We start from the raw sequence: 15,117 nt of genomic DNA on the forward strand, positions 1-15,117 counted from the left end.
TAGCCTGGGCTTAAACCGTCCCTTTACAAGATTATTATACATTCCTCCCCTTCAGGTACCTTATGGTTCAGCCAAACTGACCCTTGATTTTCCTTACACATGACATTCTTTCTCTCTCTGGGCCTTTGCCCTTCCCCATACCTGGCATACATCCCCCTCCCCCACCCCTTGCTTAGGCCTACTGGAATCTCCAGCTTCTGTCAAAGCTCAGCTCAGACAGCATCTCCTATGTGGGATCTTCCTGAGGCTCCCAGTTCCCCTCCCCTAATACCTTATATTTACTTTCTATATGTTTTGGGTCTGGAAGACCTGGGTTTGAGTCCCTCACACAATACTTCTGTATGAATGACTCTAAACAGATTACTTAACCATCATGCCTGTGAGACAGGAACTGTTCTACTCTGGAAAAGGAAATTTCCTCATTAGCACTTTCCTAAAGCAGTGAAATCACTGGTCTGGTCCAAATATATGTATATTTTGTGTATACTTAACATATACATATTTTGTCTCTCCCAAAAAAATCCTAGTTCTCTGAGGGTAGGAAATTATTTTATTTTTCACATTTTATCCCTAGCACCCTGGCATACATTAGGTGTTTAATACATGCTTGTTGGTTGCTAGAACCTAGGTCTCTTGAGTCCCACTGTAGGACTCTTGGCTACACCATGCCTCCAGTGACTTGGAAATGAGCTGGCTTGGGGCACAGATTTGTGGAGGCTGCTTGAGGCCCTACTGGTGTGTTGGGTCTGCTACGTTCTACAGCTGGAGAAGTTGTGGTGAGGGAAGAGGAGGAACCCAGAGGGAAGCTGAGGAAGGACAGCAGAAAGTAGCCCAACTCTTGGGTGGAAGGAGGGTAAAAAGAAAGGCAGAGGAAGGGAGGAGAAAAGAGGGAAGGAGATAACAGTTAAACAGCCTATTACAATGGGAAGAGAACTGGATTCAGAGTCAAGAGCAAAGTTCAGATCCTGATCCAGAGGCTTCTTTCTTGTATGACCTTGTGCAAAGCATTACCATTCTCTTGGCCTCAGTTTCCCTATCTGATCTGTAGGTATGATCTGTAGATCAGGGGTCTTGACCAGGAATTTGTGGATAAATTTCAGGGGGTCTGTGAACTTGGATGGGGAAAAAATTTACTTCTTTATTTTTACTAACCTTTGGCTTTCTTTATAATCCTATGTATTTTATTTTTATTTAAAAAGCACTACTCTAAGATGGAATCCATAGGCTCCCTCAGATTTCCAAAGGAGTCTGGGACATAAAAAAGATCAAGGACCCCTGAGCTAGAGGGTCTTTAAGATCTCTTGCAGATTTTGAGATACAAACCAGGAGGGGGCCTTGTGATCTTCCAAGGAAAAGTTGGCCCCTTGGTTTCTGCTTCTTCTTTTTTCTAAACACAAACTGGGGAGGAGAGGAAGCTTGGGGTCTAAGATTTTGTTTCTCCCCAGGGAGTTTTTATGTTGGGTTAGGCCAAGCTTCTCCTCCCAGGCTGGGCCCCAGCCCCTAAAGCCCCATCATAGCCCCCCTCCCTAGTTGTGCCCCACCCCAGTGTCCTTCATGACCTGCTTATAAAATCTGAAATACAAAAATAAATATTTGTCGATATAAAAATAAAACAAGCACTTTTCTTTGGCCTGCCTTGGAGGAAAGGGGGAAGGGAGGGAGGAAAGTTATGAGGGAACAGGACTAATTTTCTTCTTGCTGCTCTGGAAGTGCAGGGTTTGGGGGCTGGAGGGAGGCTGGAACCCAGGGAGAGATTGCTCCAATACGGGAGGTCTGGGCTCTACTCAAAAGCAAATAACAGGTTCCCTGGGTGGCGAGGACACAACCTGGGGCCAGATTTCAAGGTCTGAGCTCAGCTAGGTCTACATTTCGCTTTCCTCATCTGTAAAACGAGGTGGTTGAACTAGTCATTCTTTTCCAGCTTTAACATTTCATGTTTTAAGATCCCCTTCTAGCTCGGAAAGTCTGCGTTTTGTGGTCCCTTCTAGCTCTGATGTTCTCTGTTCCATACTTTAAGGTCCCACTGGTGTGTTCTCTTCCAACCCTCAGTAACACAGATATTCTCTGTTCCATGTTCTATGGCCTGATGCAGCCCCTAGCAGTCTGTGAATTAATATGCCCATGCAAGTAGTTGACTGCTTCTACCATGTAATATGAGGGACCCTGGACAAGACTACCTACTGCCCAACATTTCTATCCAAAGACCCTTCGCACTGCTTTAAATTCCATCATTCAAGAATCACCTTTTTGATACAAAGGGCCTGGCACAGGGAGACAAAGCTATGCCCTGCGGAACCTTCTACCCAGCCAGCACAAACTCCAACTGAACTTATTATCAGGGGTGTCTGCTCCATTGGGCAGTGGTGGGGCTTGGTGCCCAGGATGGATTCCTGAGAGGAAGGGGCCCTCCTTCTATTCCCATTCCCACTGCCTGTCTATAGATCTTCAGTAACTCAGACAAGTCCTGGCTGTTCTCTGCCATTCAGAGGAAGGAATGAGGAGCCTGTGGACATGGTCTTCTGCCCTCCCCTCAGAGAAATGGTCCCTGCAGCTCCACTAAATGCATAAGGAGCCCCAGCCCCCAGCAGCACCATTACCCAGAGCTCCTCACATTTCTTTGAAGGGGAAAGCCCCCAAGTTCTCTCCTCTTAGCAGAGAGACTGTGAACTTTCAATACTAATTTTGCCCTCTGGTTCTAGAATATCAGGACAGTTTTCCTTGATAATTTCATGGAAGATAATGTCTAGGCTCTTTTTTTGATCATGGCTTTCAGGTAGTCCCATAATTTTTAAATTGTCTCTCCTGGATCTATTTTCCAGGTCAGTTGTTTTTCCAATGAGATGTTTCACATTATCTTCTATTTTTTTCACTTTTTTTTTTTAACCGCTTGGTTTATCTCATAGTCATTCATTTCCCTGAACTCAATTCTCTCTTTCAAAGAACTATTTTGTTCAGTGAACTTTTGAACCTTCTCCTCCATTTGGCTAATTCTGCTTTTTAATGCCTCCTTCTCCTCATTGGCTTTTTGGACCTCTTTTTCCAATTGTTAGCCTCTTTTTAAAGGTGTTATTTTCCTCAACATTTTTTTGGTTCTCCTTTAGCAAACTGCTAACTTGCTTTCAAGCTCTTCCATTGCCTGAACCCAGTTTAAGTTCATTTTGGAAACCCTGGAGGCAGGGGCCTTAACTTCCTGTGACAGCAAGCCTTGTTCTTCCTCATCCGAAAGGATGGGAAGAGACACCTGTTCACCAAGAAAGTAACCTTCCATAGTCTTATTTTTTTTCCCTTTTGTGGGCATTTTCCTAGCCAGTTACTTGACTTCTGAACCCTTTGTCAAGAAATTGAACTCAGCTGCTTGGCTTTGGGTGGGGGCAGGGCCATCACTCAGGGCTGAGATTTAGATCAGCTGCTCCCTACCACCAAAGGTTTTAAGTTGAGCTGCCTGGACAATGGACCCAGATTGCTTCCTGGCCACCGTAGCTGCCTGCGGTCTACTGCTGCCACCTCTGCCATTGCCTGGGGGTAATGCTGGAGGAACCCCTTTCCCTCTCCTCCAGCTGGGAAAGCCCTCCCACACTGACCTTTGGAGCTTTCTTTGTCGCTTGTGGTTGAAGTAACTGGAACCCTCCCTGCTGGGTATTCTGCCCTGGAGACCTGTTCTGTTCCTGTTCCTCCCTGCCATGTGGCCAGGGCTTGGCTTTGCTCCTTTCAGCATCCCGTGAGATAGACCTTTCCTGTCGGCCTTCTAGGTTACCTTTGGCTGGAAACCTCTTTCGCTCTGTTGTTCTATGGCTTCTACTGCTTTAGACTTTGTTGAGAGTCATTTTTTACAGGTATTTTGTGGGTTGTGAGGGAAGCGCTAGAGTATATGCGTCTTTCTACTCCACTCTCTTGGCTCTGCCCACCTCAGGCTGTGAACTAACTAGAGGAGGGGAAGAGGCATTTTGTATCAAATATGGCCAAAGTGTTGTTTGTTTTATTTAATTATACTTCTTTGTTATGGGTGGAAAAGTGGTCATTGGGAAGTGATGGTGTAAAAAAAATGGAGTAGATCTGAGATTTTCTCACTATGGGGAACAGCAGGTGAGAAAACTCTTTGTTAATGCAGGCTGGCACTTTCTCTGTAACTGGTGTTACAGAGAATTCCCTAGAACATAGAGAGGTTAAATAACTTTGCCATCAGTGAATTCAGATCTTCCTGGCTTTGAGCCAACCTTTTATCCACTAGACAGCTCTTAAGAACACACCAGAGGCCTGAAATCCAACCTTCTCATTCAACAGAGAAGGCAACAGGGATACAGAAGGGAAGGGACTTGCTCTTTATCTTACAACCAGTTAGTGGCAGAGCTATGATTTGAACCCACATCAGTGTCCTCCTAGTCCCAGACTCCTTCCACTACACAAGCAGCAGCATGGTTTAGGTCCTTTGAGGGGAGGGGCAGGAAGGTGGTTCTAGTTCTATTGTCTTCCCCAGTCCCAACAGCTCAACTCTTTTCCCCAGAAATCAAAAGTGTTGGACCCAACCCACAAATATTTATCACCATGGACTCCAAAAAACTCTCTCTCAGATAGGAGGTTCTGCCCTTAACACTACAGGCTTTCCTTTTTTGCTCCACTGCATTCTGCTCCCCTACCCTGAGACAGGCCTAGATCGCTAATCTGCTTTGGGATTGAAAACTACCTGATCCAACCCACAAACACTAATCACCATAGAGACCAAATCTGGTTGTTTTTTTTTTTTAAGGTAAGGGGGCTCCATCCTGTTTCCCCTACCCTCACTTCACCCATCACTTTCTCAGGCCTAGGACAGTAATCTGACTCCTAGAATGTCCAAGCTGGGAAGGACCGTAGAACATAGCCAATCATAGCTGAAGGACCTCAGAACAGCTTTGTCATGAAATCCCAAAAGCAGGCCTGGAAGAGACCTCAGCAGTCATCTAGCCCAAGCCATACCTGAATGAGAGTCTCCACCATGAAATATCTAGCAAGTAGTTATATAACATCTGTCTGAAGACCTCTGATGAGGGGAGACCATGAGTTATCAAAGCAGCCCATTGGAAAGCTGGAATATTACAAAGTTCTTCCTTATATCAAGCCTAAACCTGCCCCTCTGCAACTTCTATTCATTGATCCTAGTTCTAACCTCTAGAATCTAGCAAAATAAATCTAATCTGCCTCTCATCTCTCCTAAGTATTCTCTTCTCCAGGGTTAAACATCTTCAGTTTCTTCATTCATTCCCTCTGTGGTACAATACCAAAGTTCTTCACCTTCAGACCCTCCCTTGCAGGCTCTCCAACTAATCAATGTCACTCTTAAAATGTAACATACAGAATTGGTGTGATGTTTCAGGTGGGATCAGACCAGGGCAGAGTGTAGTGGGATTATCTATCTCCTCTCTGGTGTAGACATTATTTTTCTCTTAAGGGAAGCTAAGATAGTGTTAGATCTTTGACTACCCTATCAGACTATTGACTGGTATTTTTTTTTTTCCAGAGATGTGCCAGAGCCAACTCATACCAGCTCCCCAAAGCCCAACTATTAAATTTCTAGTGTGAGCATTTACACCTTGGAAATCAGCAAATGCTACAGATCAGGGTTCAATTTATTGTTTTGTTGTCTAGACTTTAAAAAGTGCTAGAAAAATGTTAATAATGCAGGTTAAACTTAAAAGTGTGAGTGCCATACATTTTTTGGAGAGTCTATTGTTAAACATTTACCATCATACCCTTGCTTATAATCCATTAGCACCCTCAGATTTTTTTCTGAATGACAGTTATTTTACCCTTCCTTCCCCATTTTATACTTGTGAAGTTTATTTTTTGAACCCAAGTGTAGGATTTTACATTTGTCCCCATTAAAATTTTATGATTATAGATTGTGAGCTGAGATAGACCTGAGAGAGTTCATCTAGTTCAACTCTCTTTACTTTACAAATGAGGAAACTTAGACCCAGGGAGGTTATTCTTTGTCCAAGATCTAGCAGCTGGTAAGGAGTAAAGCTGAAATTCATACCCAGGCCCTAATCCCCAAATACCATGCTGCCTCACTAGTGAGCAACTGAGATTTGGCTCAGTGTTTTTTTGGGATCCTGACTCTGGCATCCAGTGTATTAAGCCATCTCTGAATCAAGGACAGAAAAGATTTTCCAACTTCTGTTTTCTCTTGCCCTCCCCTCCCCCTCTCTACTCACCCAAATCCCATTCTTCCTTCTGCACACAATTCTAGTCTTTCCCAACCCATGCTGTGCCCTCGCCCTCAGAAACCTTCCCTAATATTCCAAACCCAACTGATCACGCCTTCTTAGAGTACCTACTGTCCTGTCTGGACCTCACTAACTCTAATAAAAACATGAATCTCATAGGCTATTACCCAAGCCACAGGATCATGGATTTGAAACTTGAAGGGACCAGATTTCTTTGAACCATTGATCTTTCCATAGCACTATGATATATGTGTCTTTTTTTTTTTCTGACTGCTTATGGAGCTGCTATCTCCAACTAGATTGTGAGTATGGAGGGCAATATGGAGTTTAGCATTCTGTGCTCCCCATTGCAGGAGCATGGAGCTGGCCTTACCTAGAGACAGAATAGGAGGCTTCCTACACTTTTGGACCTTCCCAAGCTGTTTGCTAAAGCTGAGATATCCTTCTACTGGGGACAAAGTCCTCTATTCCTACCTCTCTTCCCTTTGCCACCCCCTCCCCCTCAATAGTGGCCACATTAAGGATATAAGTTCCCTTAGGAGGGGGAACACAGGGTTGGGTTACAGGGAGAGATTGGTGACATCTCACCCTTTCCAAGAAATAAGCTTAGGAGGATGTGGGGAGAGCATAAGATATTGGGGAAATGAAGAGGGGGATCACTATAGACTGAGGAGCACTGCTAGGAGGAGGGTAGTACTCCAGGGCAATTGTCTTTCTTGCATATTTTTGTTGCCCAAAGGATAGGTGGATGCCTGATCCAAGAGAAAGCTGGCCTGGTCTGAGATGACTAGCAGTTGTCCAATACAGCAACTGGGTGCTGAAGCAGGCTCTGCCAGGTCCCTAGGTGGTCCTCTTGTCTTCATCACTAGGCCCACTGGCAGAATGTGGCAAGAATCCTCAGGGTCAGGGATCCTGCTGTTACAACTTCCCATACCAGTCCTTCGTCCCCTATCAGATTCTCTGCATGGCTCATTCTCTAGGTTTGATTCTTTCCATCCACAGGTTCGTCTCTCTAGGGTCGCCAGTCCCCTTCCTACCACAGGCTCTCCCATCTACTCCTACCCCTTAAGGCCAGATGGGGTTGATCAGTGCTTCTCAGAAGGAGTCACTTCAAGTTCTTCCTCAGTGGGTTCAGCTTCTGAGATGGAGAGAACCACTTGACAAGCCTGTGTTAAGTAGAGGTTTCCAACCCTCTCAAAGGTAGAGAGCCAAAGGGTATCCCTTCTCCTGCCTTCAGTTTTCCTTACACTCAGCAGACCCATCTACACTGCTGGGGCTCCTAGCCAGGGAGCCCAGCAGAACCAAGGACTTGAAAGCTTGGTCTTTTTGAATGAAGATAATTCTCTGGATCTCATTAAAATGTGTGTGGGTGGTGGTGGTGGTAAGGAAGAGAGATGGAGCCAGCTCATCTGGCCATGTAATGAGGATCCTGGATGGCAGCACTGAGGACAAGGAGGGGCTGCCCAGACTGAGGATAGAAAGTAGAAAGGATAATGGGCTGGATGCAGAGAGGATGGTTAAGGCCAGGAGAGGATGGGGGAAGGTGGGAGAGAGTTCAAAAAAGAAGTAGAATTAAATGGGATCAACATAAGAAGAGAGGAAGCCTCCCTTCCCCAAAGTGGACTTTGTGTCCAAGGAGCCCAGAGGAAACTGTTCTGTGGGACCTTTCCAGGGTGAGGGAACCACAAGAATCTGAGCACTGGAGCCAATGCCAATGTGGCCTCTGGGAGACAGTCTGGCCATCTTGGTGAGGCTAGTCCAACCCTGACTGCCAGCATCCTGGTGCTATCCAAAGCTGGTCTTATTTTGAGGAGTACAAATGAATTTGTAGAATCCAGTAGTCTGTTGAGATCCCACTCCTCCTCCAGACAGACCTTCAAGCATCTCAGACCATCACCCTCCTGGTGGGTTGAGCTTTAGGTAGTTCTTCTTGGGAGTTGGAGAGTATCTCCATCCCCCTAATCACCACTGATGGCCTTCCAGGCCTGGGCTGTCATAGCTCTAGAAGTCTGTGGGCCTCACCATCATGCGTGTGGCCCGAAGTGAGTAGCTGGGGCCCTGGAAGTAGTGCCACCGGATACCATTGAGTTTTCGGACATTGTGCCTGGCTGGATAATAGATGCCATTGAGGTTGGAGAGCCCACAGGCATCAAACCACCATCCTGGAAAGAGAGAATGCTCTTCTAATCTGACTCAGATGCCTCCCAGGGTATAATGAGTAGTTTTATAAATATTCTCCCCTACTCACCCCAGCCCTGGGTCCTTCAAATACTTATGAGATACTTACAAATGTAGAGAAAACTGACCAGGCCCTCTCGCATACCAATATCACTAGCTAACTAGGCTGTCAGAGATCTAGTGTCTGGTTTTGATTGGTTGTCATCATTTATTTGGCTATTGTATTAGCAAGAGCCCTAGATTGAGGGTCAGCATACCTAGGGGCAAGTTCAGATTCAGATTCTACTATTTAAATTGGTGTGACCTCCAACAAATCATTTTCCTCTGTTGAACTTGTTTGTCCATTGATAAAAAAGGGAAATAATATTGGCATTGGTTTTCTCCAGGCTATTGTGAGGAAGAGAGTTTTTAACTGTAAAGTGCTATAGAAATGTGACCTATGGTTTCTGACAGCTCAGCCAGAGAGTGACAGGGGAGAATGGAAACCTGGGCCTAGCTTCCTTGTCGCCTTTGTTTCCACTGAATTCAGCACAAGAAAGAGGACCAGAAAATGATGTATTTCTATTCCTGAAATGAAGCAGCACCACATTTTAGAGTCATAAAGCGTTCAACCCGGAAGGGGCCTCAGGACATAGAATGATAGAACACAGAATCTTAGGACCAAAGGAACCTTAAAAATAGGAATCAGGAGGGACCTTAAGCACACATGCAGAGGATAGAATGGTAAAGCTATAAGGCACCTGAAGTATAATCAAGTCTAACTCTCTCATTTTAGAGATGTGGAAAGTGAAGGAATGTGATTTGTACTGTAAGGATACATGAAAAACAATGTATCCTTTGTCATTTTGTAGGGAGCTCAAAAAGAAGAGGACTTCCCTTTGGAGCCAGTCTGTTGCCAGTGGGGTAGCATCTTCCCAAGTCCTACAACGGTGACAGCTTTGCCCTTGGGAGAACTGGAGGCTCTTTGAGGACTTGCCTATATGGATGTGTTGTATCAAGGCCTAGCCATTGGGAGAAGTTATGACTTAATTATATAATGTTATGTATATAGATATTTGTGTTTGTGCTTTAACTTTCACCTTACCCTATGGCAAGCTCTTGAGTACTTGGACAGAACACAAGATATGTAAGCAAGCGTGAAGTGCTTAGAGATGTGAGCTGTGGTTAGTTAAGTATATTCTTTGCTGAATATTGGGCTCTTTAAAGAGTAGGTAGATACATAAATGTTTGTTGAATGATGGCTGATGTTGGACAGAGGTTTAGTAGAAGAGAGCTTCCCCCATTCGATTCTTCCCCTTTCCCTCCCTCTCCATCTCTCCCCACTCGACCCTCGTCCTCACCTCCAGACAGCATCTGGGCACACTTGCAAAGACAGTTGTCATTATCAGAATCTCGGGTGCTAAAGTTGGTGCCCTGGAGGACCAAGCCACTCTGGTGACCGGCTGTGCCACTGTACTCCTTCAGCGTCAACCTGGAGATCCCAGTGCCCCGATAAGGGACAGGTGAGAAAGGGTAAGGAGAGGGGAATGGAAGGAAAGAGGAACAGAGTAAGTAATGAGAGCGAGATCAGAGTAGACTCAGCCTGTGAAAGCAGTGCATCCCCAGGATGGGGAAGGGTGGGGAGGCCCTCCATCAAGGTCCCATCCACTCTGGAGATGAGGTTGAGTTTATTAAGGGACAGAATCTTGAGAGGCACAATGAGCCTGTGTCTAAGGAGGTGGGCTGATACAGGAGGGAGATCCTCTGAGGTATTTACAGATAAGGATACTGAACTTCAAAAGAATTAGGTGACTTGCCCATGGTCACAAAGCTAGTAGGTCTCAGAAAGCAGTTCTCTCCTGATTCTAAGTCTAAGGTACTTTCCCCTATTCCACAATGCCTTTCAAGCACAGTCCCCACCACATTGCAGGCCCAGAGAAGGGTGACCCTTTCACTTGTCTCTCTCTCTGTCTTCTATATACACACTTAGATGAGTATATATGTGTACATGCACATAATACATACATGTATATACATATATATGACATACTGTGAGTCACCTATTTTTCCATTCATGTTTGCCTCTCTGTGTGTTTATACATGGGGCTATATATGTAGTTTGCATGTGTATTTATATTTTCTGCATGTATATTTTTGTTCTGTGTTTATATGTGGGGATTTGTGTATATTTTGAGACATGTGTTTGTGTTTACAAATGTGTGTCCGTGAGTATTTTTGTAGGTTTGTGGGAGTGAGGGTGTGAATGTTTTGTCTCTGTGACTGCCTGTGTTTGGCTATGTCTGTTTGCATGTGTCAGTGGGACTTTGTATATTTGTGTCTCTGTGTGTGTCTCTGTGTAGGTGCCTTTGTGTTTGTATGTGTCCCTCTGGCTTCAGTGCATGGCTATAATAGTCCACAGGTGTGGGTTTCTTGCATTGCACCCCCAGGTAGGTTGACTCAGCTCATGTGTATATGTATCTGCTCCAGTCCAGAACTAGCTGGTCTTTCTCAGCTATGGGAGGAAGTCAAGAGGTATGCCCAGACAAGTAGTAACCTTGGGGCCCACTGGGGAGGCTGGCTTCTCATAGTCTTCTACCTTGCAGGGAAGCAGCCAAACTCTAATGTCCCCCTGGTCCACTAAGGCCTAGGCAGCCTGGCCCAAGAGTCCTTAGGAGAGCCTCTGGCCTTCATTCCTGGCTGGGGATTGGGGGGCAAAGGAGTGGGAGGTATCTAGAGTGCCAAAGGAGTACAAGGGGAGAAATTAAATCCCAGCTACAAACCACCTATAGCTCTCCATTGCCTGTAGGACAAAGTCAGAACCAATGTTCCAGGACCTCTACCATATGCTCCCATACCATCTTTGCTGACTCCCCTTCCATGATAGGAAGCCTCCACTGCCTAATGAGCACAAAGACATCACTGTCTTCACCTGACTTCTCCATACCTTTAGGCCCTTATTGGATGATGAGTGTGTCCTACAAGGTGTGGACGTATCTGGACACATCAGCCCAAATCTCAGCTTCTGCAGTAGAGTTCAGCAGGGCGCTTCCCTCCCATTCCCACTGCTCTTTCCCAGGTGCCTTTTCTTCTGAAAGCACTTTCCATCGACTCTGGAGATATCTAGTATGTGTGTAGCTGTTGACATGTTATCTCCCCCATTAGAAAGTGAGTTCCTTAAGGGTGGGGACCACATTTTTACCTCTTTTATCCCCAGCTCTTAGGACAAGCCTGAGACATAGTAAGCTTATTGAGGGATAGGAACTGAGGAATATTGAGGAACTTAATGTTTATTGAGGAACAGATAAAGTCAGTGGAACATGCACAGTCAGATTATTTGCCGCCTTATGATCGGATATAGTCCTTAGGAATGTAATGCCTTGGATCAGTCATTTGTACTTCCCCATGCAGATTCTCCACTGCCGTCAGGCTGCTGTATTCTGGGAATAGGCTGGGATCCTTCTTTGGTGCATACTGTTCCTCTGGCCTGAAGGATCCTCCTTGTTCCTTTCTACCTCTCTAGAATCCATCTATTTTTCAAGCCCCAGCTCAAGGGCCTCCTCCCTTGGGAAGCCTTCCCACAGCATCTCAGCCCACTCCCTCTGAGCTCTTAGAGACAGGACTTTGGTCTCTGTGCCGGCCATTATCATAGTGAAAGAGGAAGCACAAAGAAAAGGGTATATTCGTTCACACGAAGGCTGTCAGGTCCCCTGGCAGGGTATGGGAGGTTCGGGATGCTTCTTCCTCTCCCCCTTCCTCTCCCCCTTCCTCCCCCCATCCCCCCATCCCCCCATCCCCCCCTGGGTCTCCCAGGCCAAAGGAGAGCCCCTCCCTCCTCCACTATAAGGTGAGCCAGGAGCATAAGCTTTGTTGGACCTTACACGTTGTACAGACAACAAGTCTAACCACGTCACTCCCTACTGTATCTCTCCCCTTCTCACAAAACTTTTTAATTCCCTATTGTCTACATGAAAAAACAAAGTCTCCTCTGTCTGTCATGAAAGGCCCTCCAGAATCTGGTTTAAGCCTATTGTGCTAGCCCTATCTTACACAGTGCCTGGCAAAGAGTAGGAGCTTCATAGAATGACCCACAAGCAGCCTGTTGACATCTCCTTCATGCCCTAGGTTACAGCCAGCTGTCCTGACACCTCACTCTTCCTTTGACTCTTCTCTTACAGGGGGTCTCCCCTGCTTTGAAGGTCCTCCTTTCTACTTCCTCCATGAAGCCCTCCCTGACCATCTTCCCCCCCACTCCCTGCTCCCACTGAAGATTCTAACTTGTTCTCAGATTTTTCTAGAGCATCTGTCTGGATTTTTTTCTGTCCCTATTGCATTCTATCTTGTATTTTATTTGTGTCCAGATGGTATCCACCCTACCATCATAATAAGAACTATCATCTCCATGTAGATAGTTCCTCAGTTTATATATCTAGCCCAACCAGGGGTGTGTTAATAAATGTTTAGAAATAAATTCTGAAGTACCCAGGATACATGTAAGTATAATCTGTGATATTAACTTTTTTCCCATCACTTTTCAAAGCCTAGATAATCAACAAAACAATAAATCCAGCCTTGATTTATGACCTGTAAATGCTCCCACTGAAAATTTAACAACCGGCTCTCACAAGTAGGAGGAGCTGGCTTTAGCAATATGTGATGGCCTTGATCAAATTGTTGAATGCTGTGACTTACCAGAAATGCACATGGGAGATTGGATGCTCTTTGAAAACATGGATGCTTATACTGTTGTTGCTGCTGCTTCTACTTGCAGTGGATTCCAGACACCTACTATCTATTATGTGATGTCTGGGCCAGCATGGCAATGCATGCAACAAATCAAGAACCAAGGTTTTCCAGCACAAGTAGAAGATCAGGATTGGCCATTATCTTGTGCTTGGGAAAGTGGAATGGAACATCACTCAACAACTTGTACTTCAGCTAGTATTAATGTATAGATGCTGTTTGTAGCCATTAATTGCAAGTTTAGCTTGAATTTAGAACATTTTGGGGGACCATTAACTTAATTCCTGCTAGATTTAAATATATTTTAAGAATAGGGTTGCAACAATAATGCAAACAAAAATGCAACAATATGGAAGACTAAGAGATGGGGTCACACTTATCTGTGTTCCTACGGAAAACTATTTGGATATTTGTTTTATATGGATTTTTATTCACTTTTCAAATATACTTCTAAAGATTGTCCCTCAGCTTCTAAGCAAGCATTTGTAGCTTGTAAAATGGCAGGATGGGATTGAGCTTAGTGTTGTGATGTGTTTTAAAATAAAAGTATATTGAAATTTAAAAAAATGTCAAACTGAATGAGATGGTCAAACTCAACGTATCCAAAACTGAATTCATTGTCTTCTCCCCCGCCACCCCTACCCATTTCTCTTTTGAATTTCCTTATTATTGTCAAGGGAACCACCATCTTTCCAGTCACCCAGGTTTAGTGTCATCCTCTACCCCTCATTCTCACTCACCCCATGTATCCAGTAAGTTTTCAAATCTTATTTTTGCTTCCACAACATCTCTCTCATTTTTTCCCTTCTCTCTAGTCACAAGGTTATTATCACTTCCTGCCTGGGTCATTTGCAATAACCTCTTAATTGGTTTCCCAGTCTCAAGCCTCTCCTTTCTCCAACCCATCCTCCACAAAGTTGACAAAATGATTTACTTAAATCACAGCTAACCATGCTACTCAATAAACTGTAGCTCCCTATTACCTAGAATCAAATATCATTTCCTCTGGTTGGATTTAAAATGATATACCTCCTGACCACACCCTACCTTTGCAGCTTCATGACATACTACTTCCTCTCCATGCACTCTACAGTCTGGTCATATTGACCTTCTTGCCATGTTTCACATGTTACTTTCTATCTCCCATCTCTATACCTTTGTGCCAAATTCAAGACCTAGAATGCCTAATTTGTGTCTTGAAATTCCTAGTTTCCTTCAAGATTCAGCTGATGTCACCTTTTTCAGGGAGTTTTTCCTATTTCTCCTGGTAGTTGGTACCTTTCTTCCCAGCAGCCCCCCACCCCAAGTTACCTTGTGTGTGTTTTGTGTTCATCTATATAGGTGAACGTTGCCACCCTCATTATTAGATCCAGACCAATTCTCTAGGGAAATCTGAGAACAAAATATGATTTTTCAACTAGGGATAGGTAATAGAGGAGAGTGAGTAGTGGGAGATGGTCAAGGAATCTCTTTTGGGATAGGGACTATTTGGATTTTGTTTTTATATCCTCAACATCTAGTACTATGTCTGATACACAGTAGGTACTTAATAAAGGCTTGTTGACTGATAAACTATAACAATAATTCTCATTTTTAGTCATGTGAGGCTTAAAAAAACTTTCTTCCCAACAGCACTAAGGGCCCAATATGTAGAGTGACAGCATGGTAGAGAGGATAGTATGCTGGACCCAGAGTCATGAAGACCTGGGTTCAGATCCTACCTCCTACACTTACTAGCTGTGTGACCCTGAGCACATTACTTAACTTCTGTTTACCTTGGGCAATGGGCAAGTTAAGTGCTTAATAAATAATAAAAGTTTGCTGAATTGATCAAGACAAGACCAGGCTTGGGGACAGATTTTTTCGCCTTAAAATTCAGCTCTTCTGCTTGATTTTGCTAGGCCTCTGTTTGCCAAAACTTAGAACCAGCATTCTCTGCTTGGTTAAAAGGTTCTAGAGACCTGGGTGCTAATCCTGACTCTGCTACTAAACTTGTTGAATGACCCTGGACCACTTG

General features: G+C 44.6%; 1 protein-coding gene across 1 annotated transcript in view; it reads right to left on the reverse strand.

Moving 5' to 3' along the window:
• Positions 1 to 5,585: 5,585 nt before the first annotated feature.
• Positions 5,586 to 15,117, reverse strand: part of ANGPT4 (angiopoietin 4) — a 63,966-nt gene continuing 54,434 nt past the window's right edge. Inside the window, exons 8-9 of the mRNA XM_072631692.1 lie at positions 9,722 to 9,852; positions 5,586 to 8,365 (exon numbers count right to left, since the gene is read on the reverse strand). Coding sequence (XP_072487793.1) covers positions 8,205 to 8,365; positions 9,722 to 9,852 — 292 coding nt within the window. The 3' untranslated portion in view covers positions 5,586 to 8,204. The remainder of the gene's footprint in view (positions 8,366 to 9,721; positions 9,853 to 15,117) is intronic.

This window comes from Notamacropus eugenii, chromosome 1 (genome assembly GCF_028372415.1).
Source record: "Notamacropus eugenii isolate mMacEug1 chromosome 1, mMacEug1.pri_v2, whole genome shotgun sequence".
Classification (NCBI taxonomy): Eukaryota; Metazoa; Chordata; class Mammalia; order Diprotodontia; family Macropodidae; genus Notamacropus; species Notamacropus eugenii.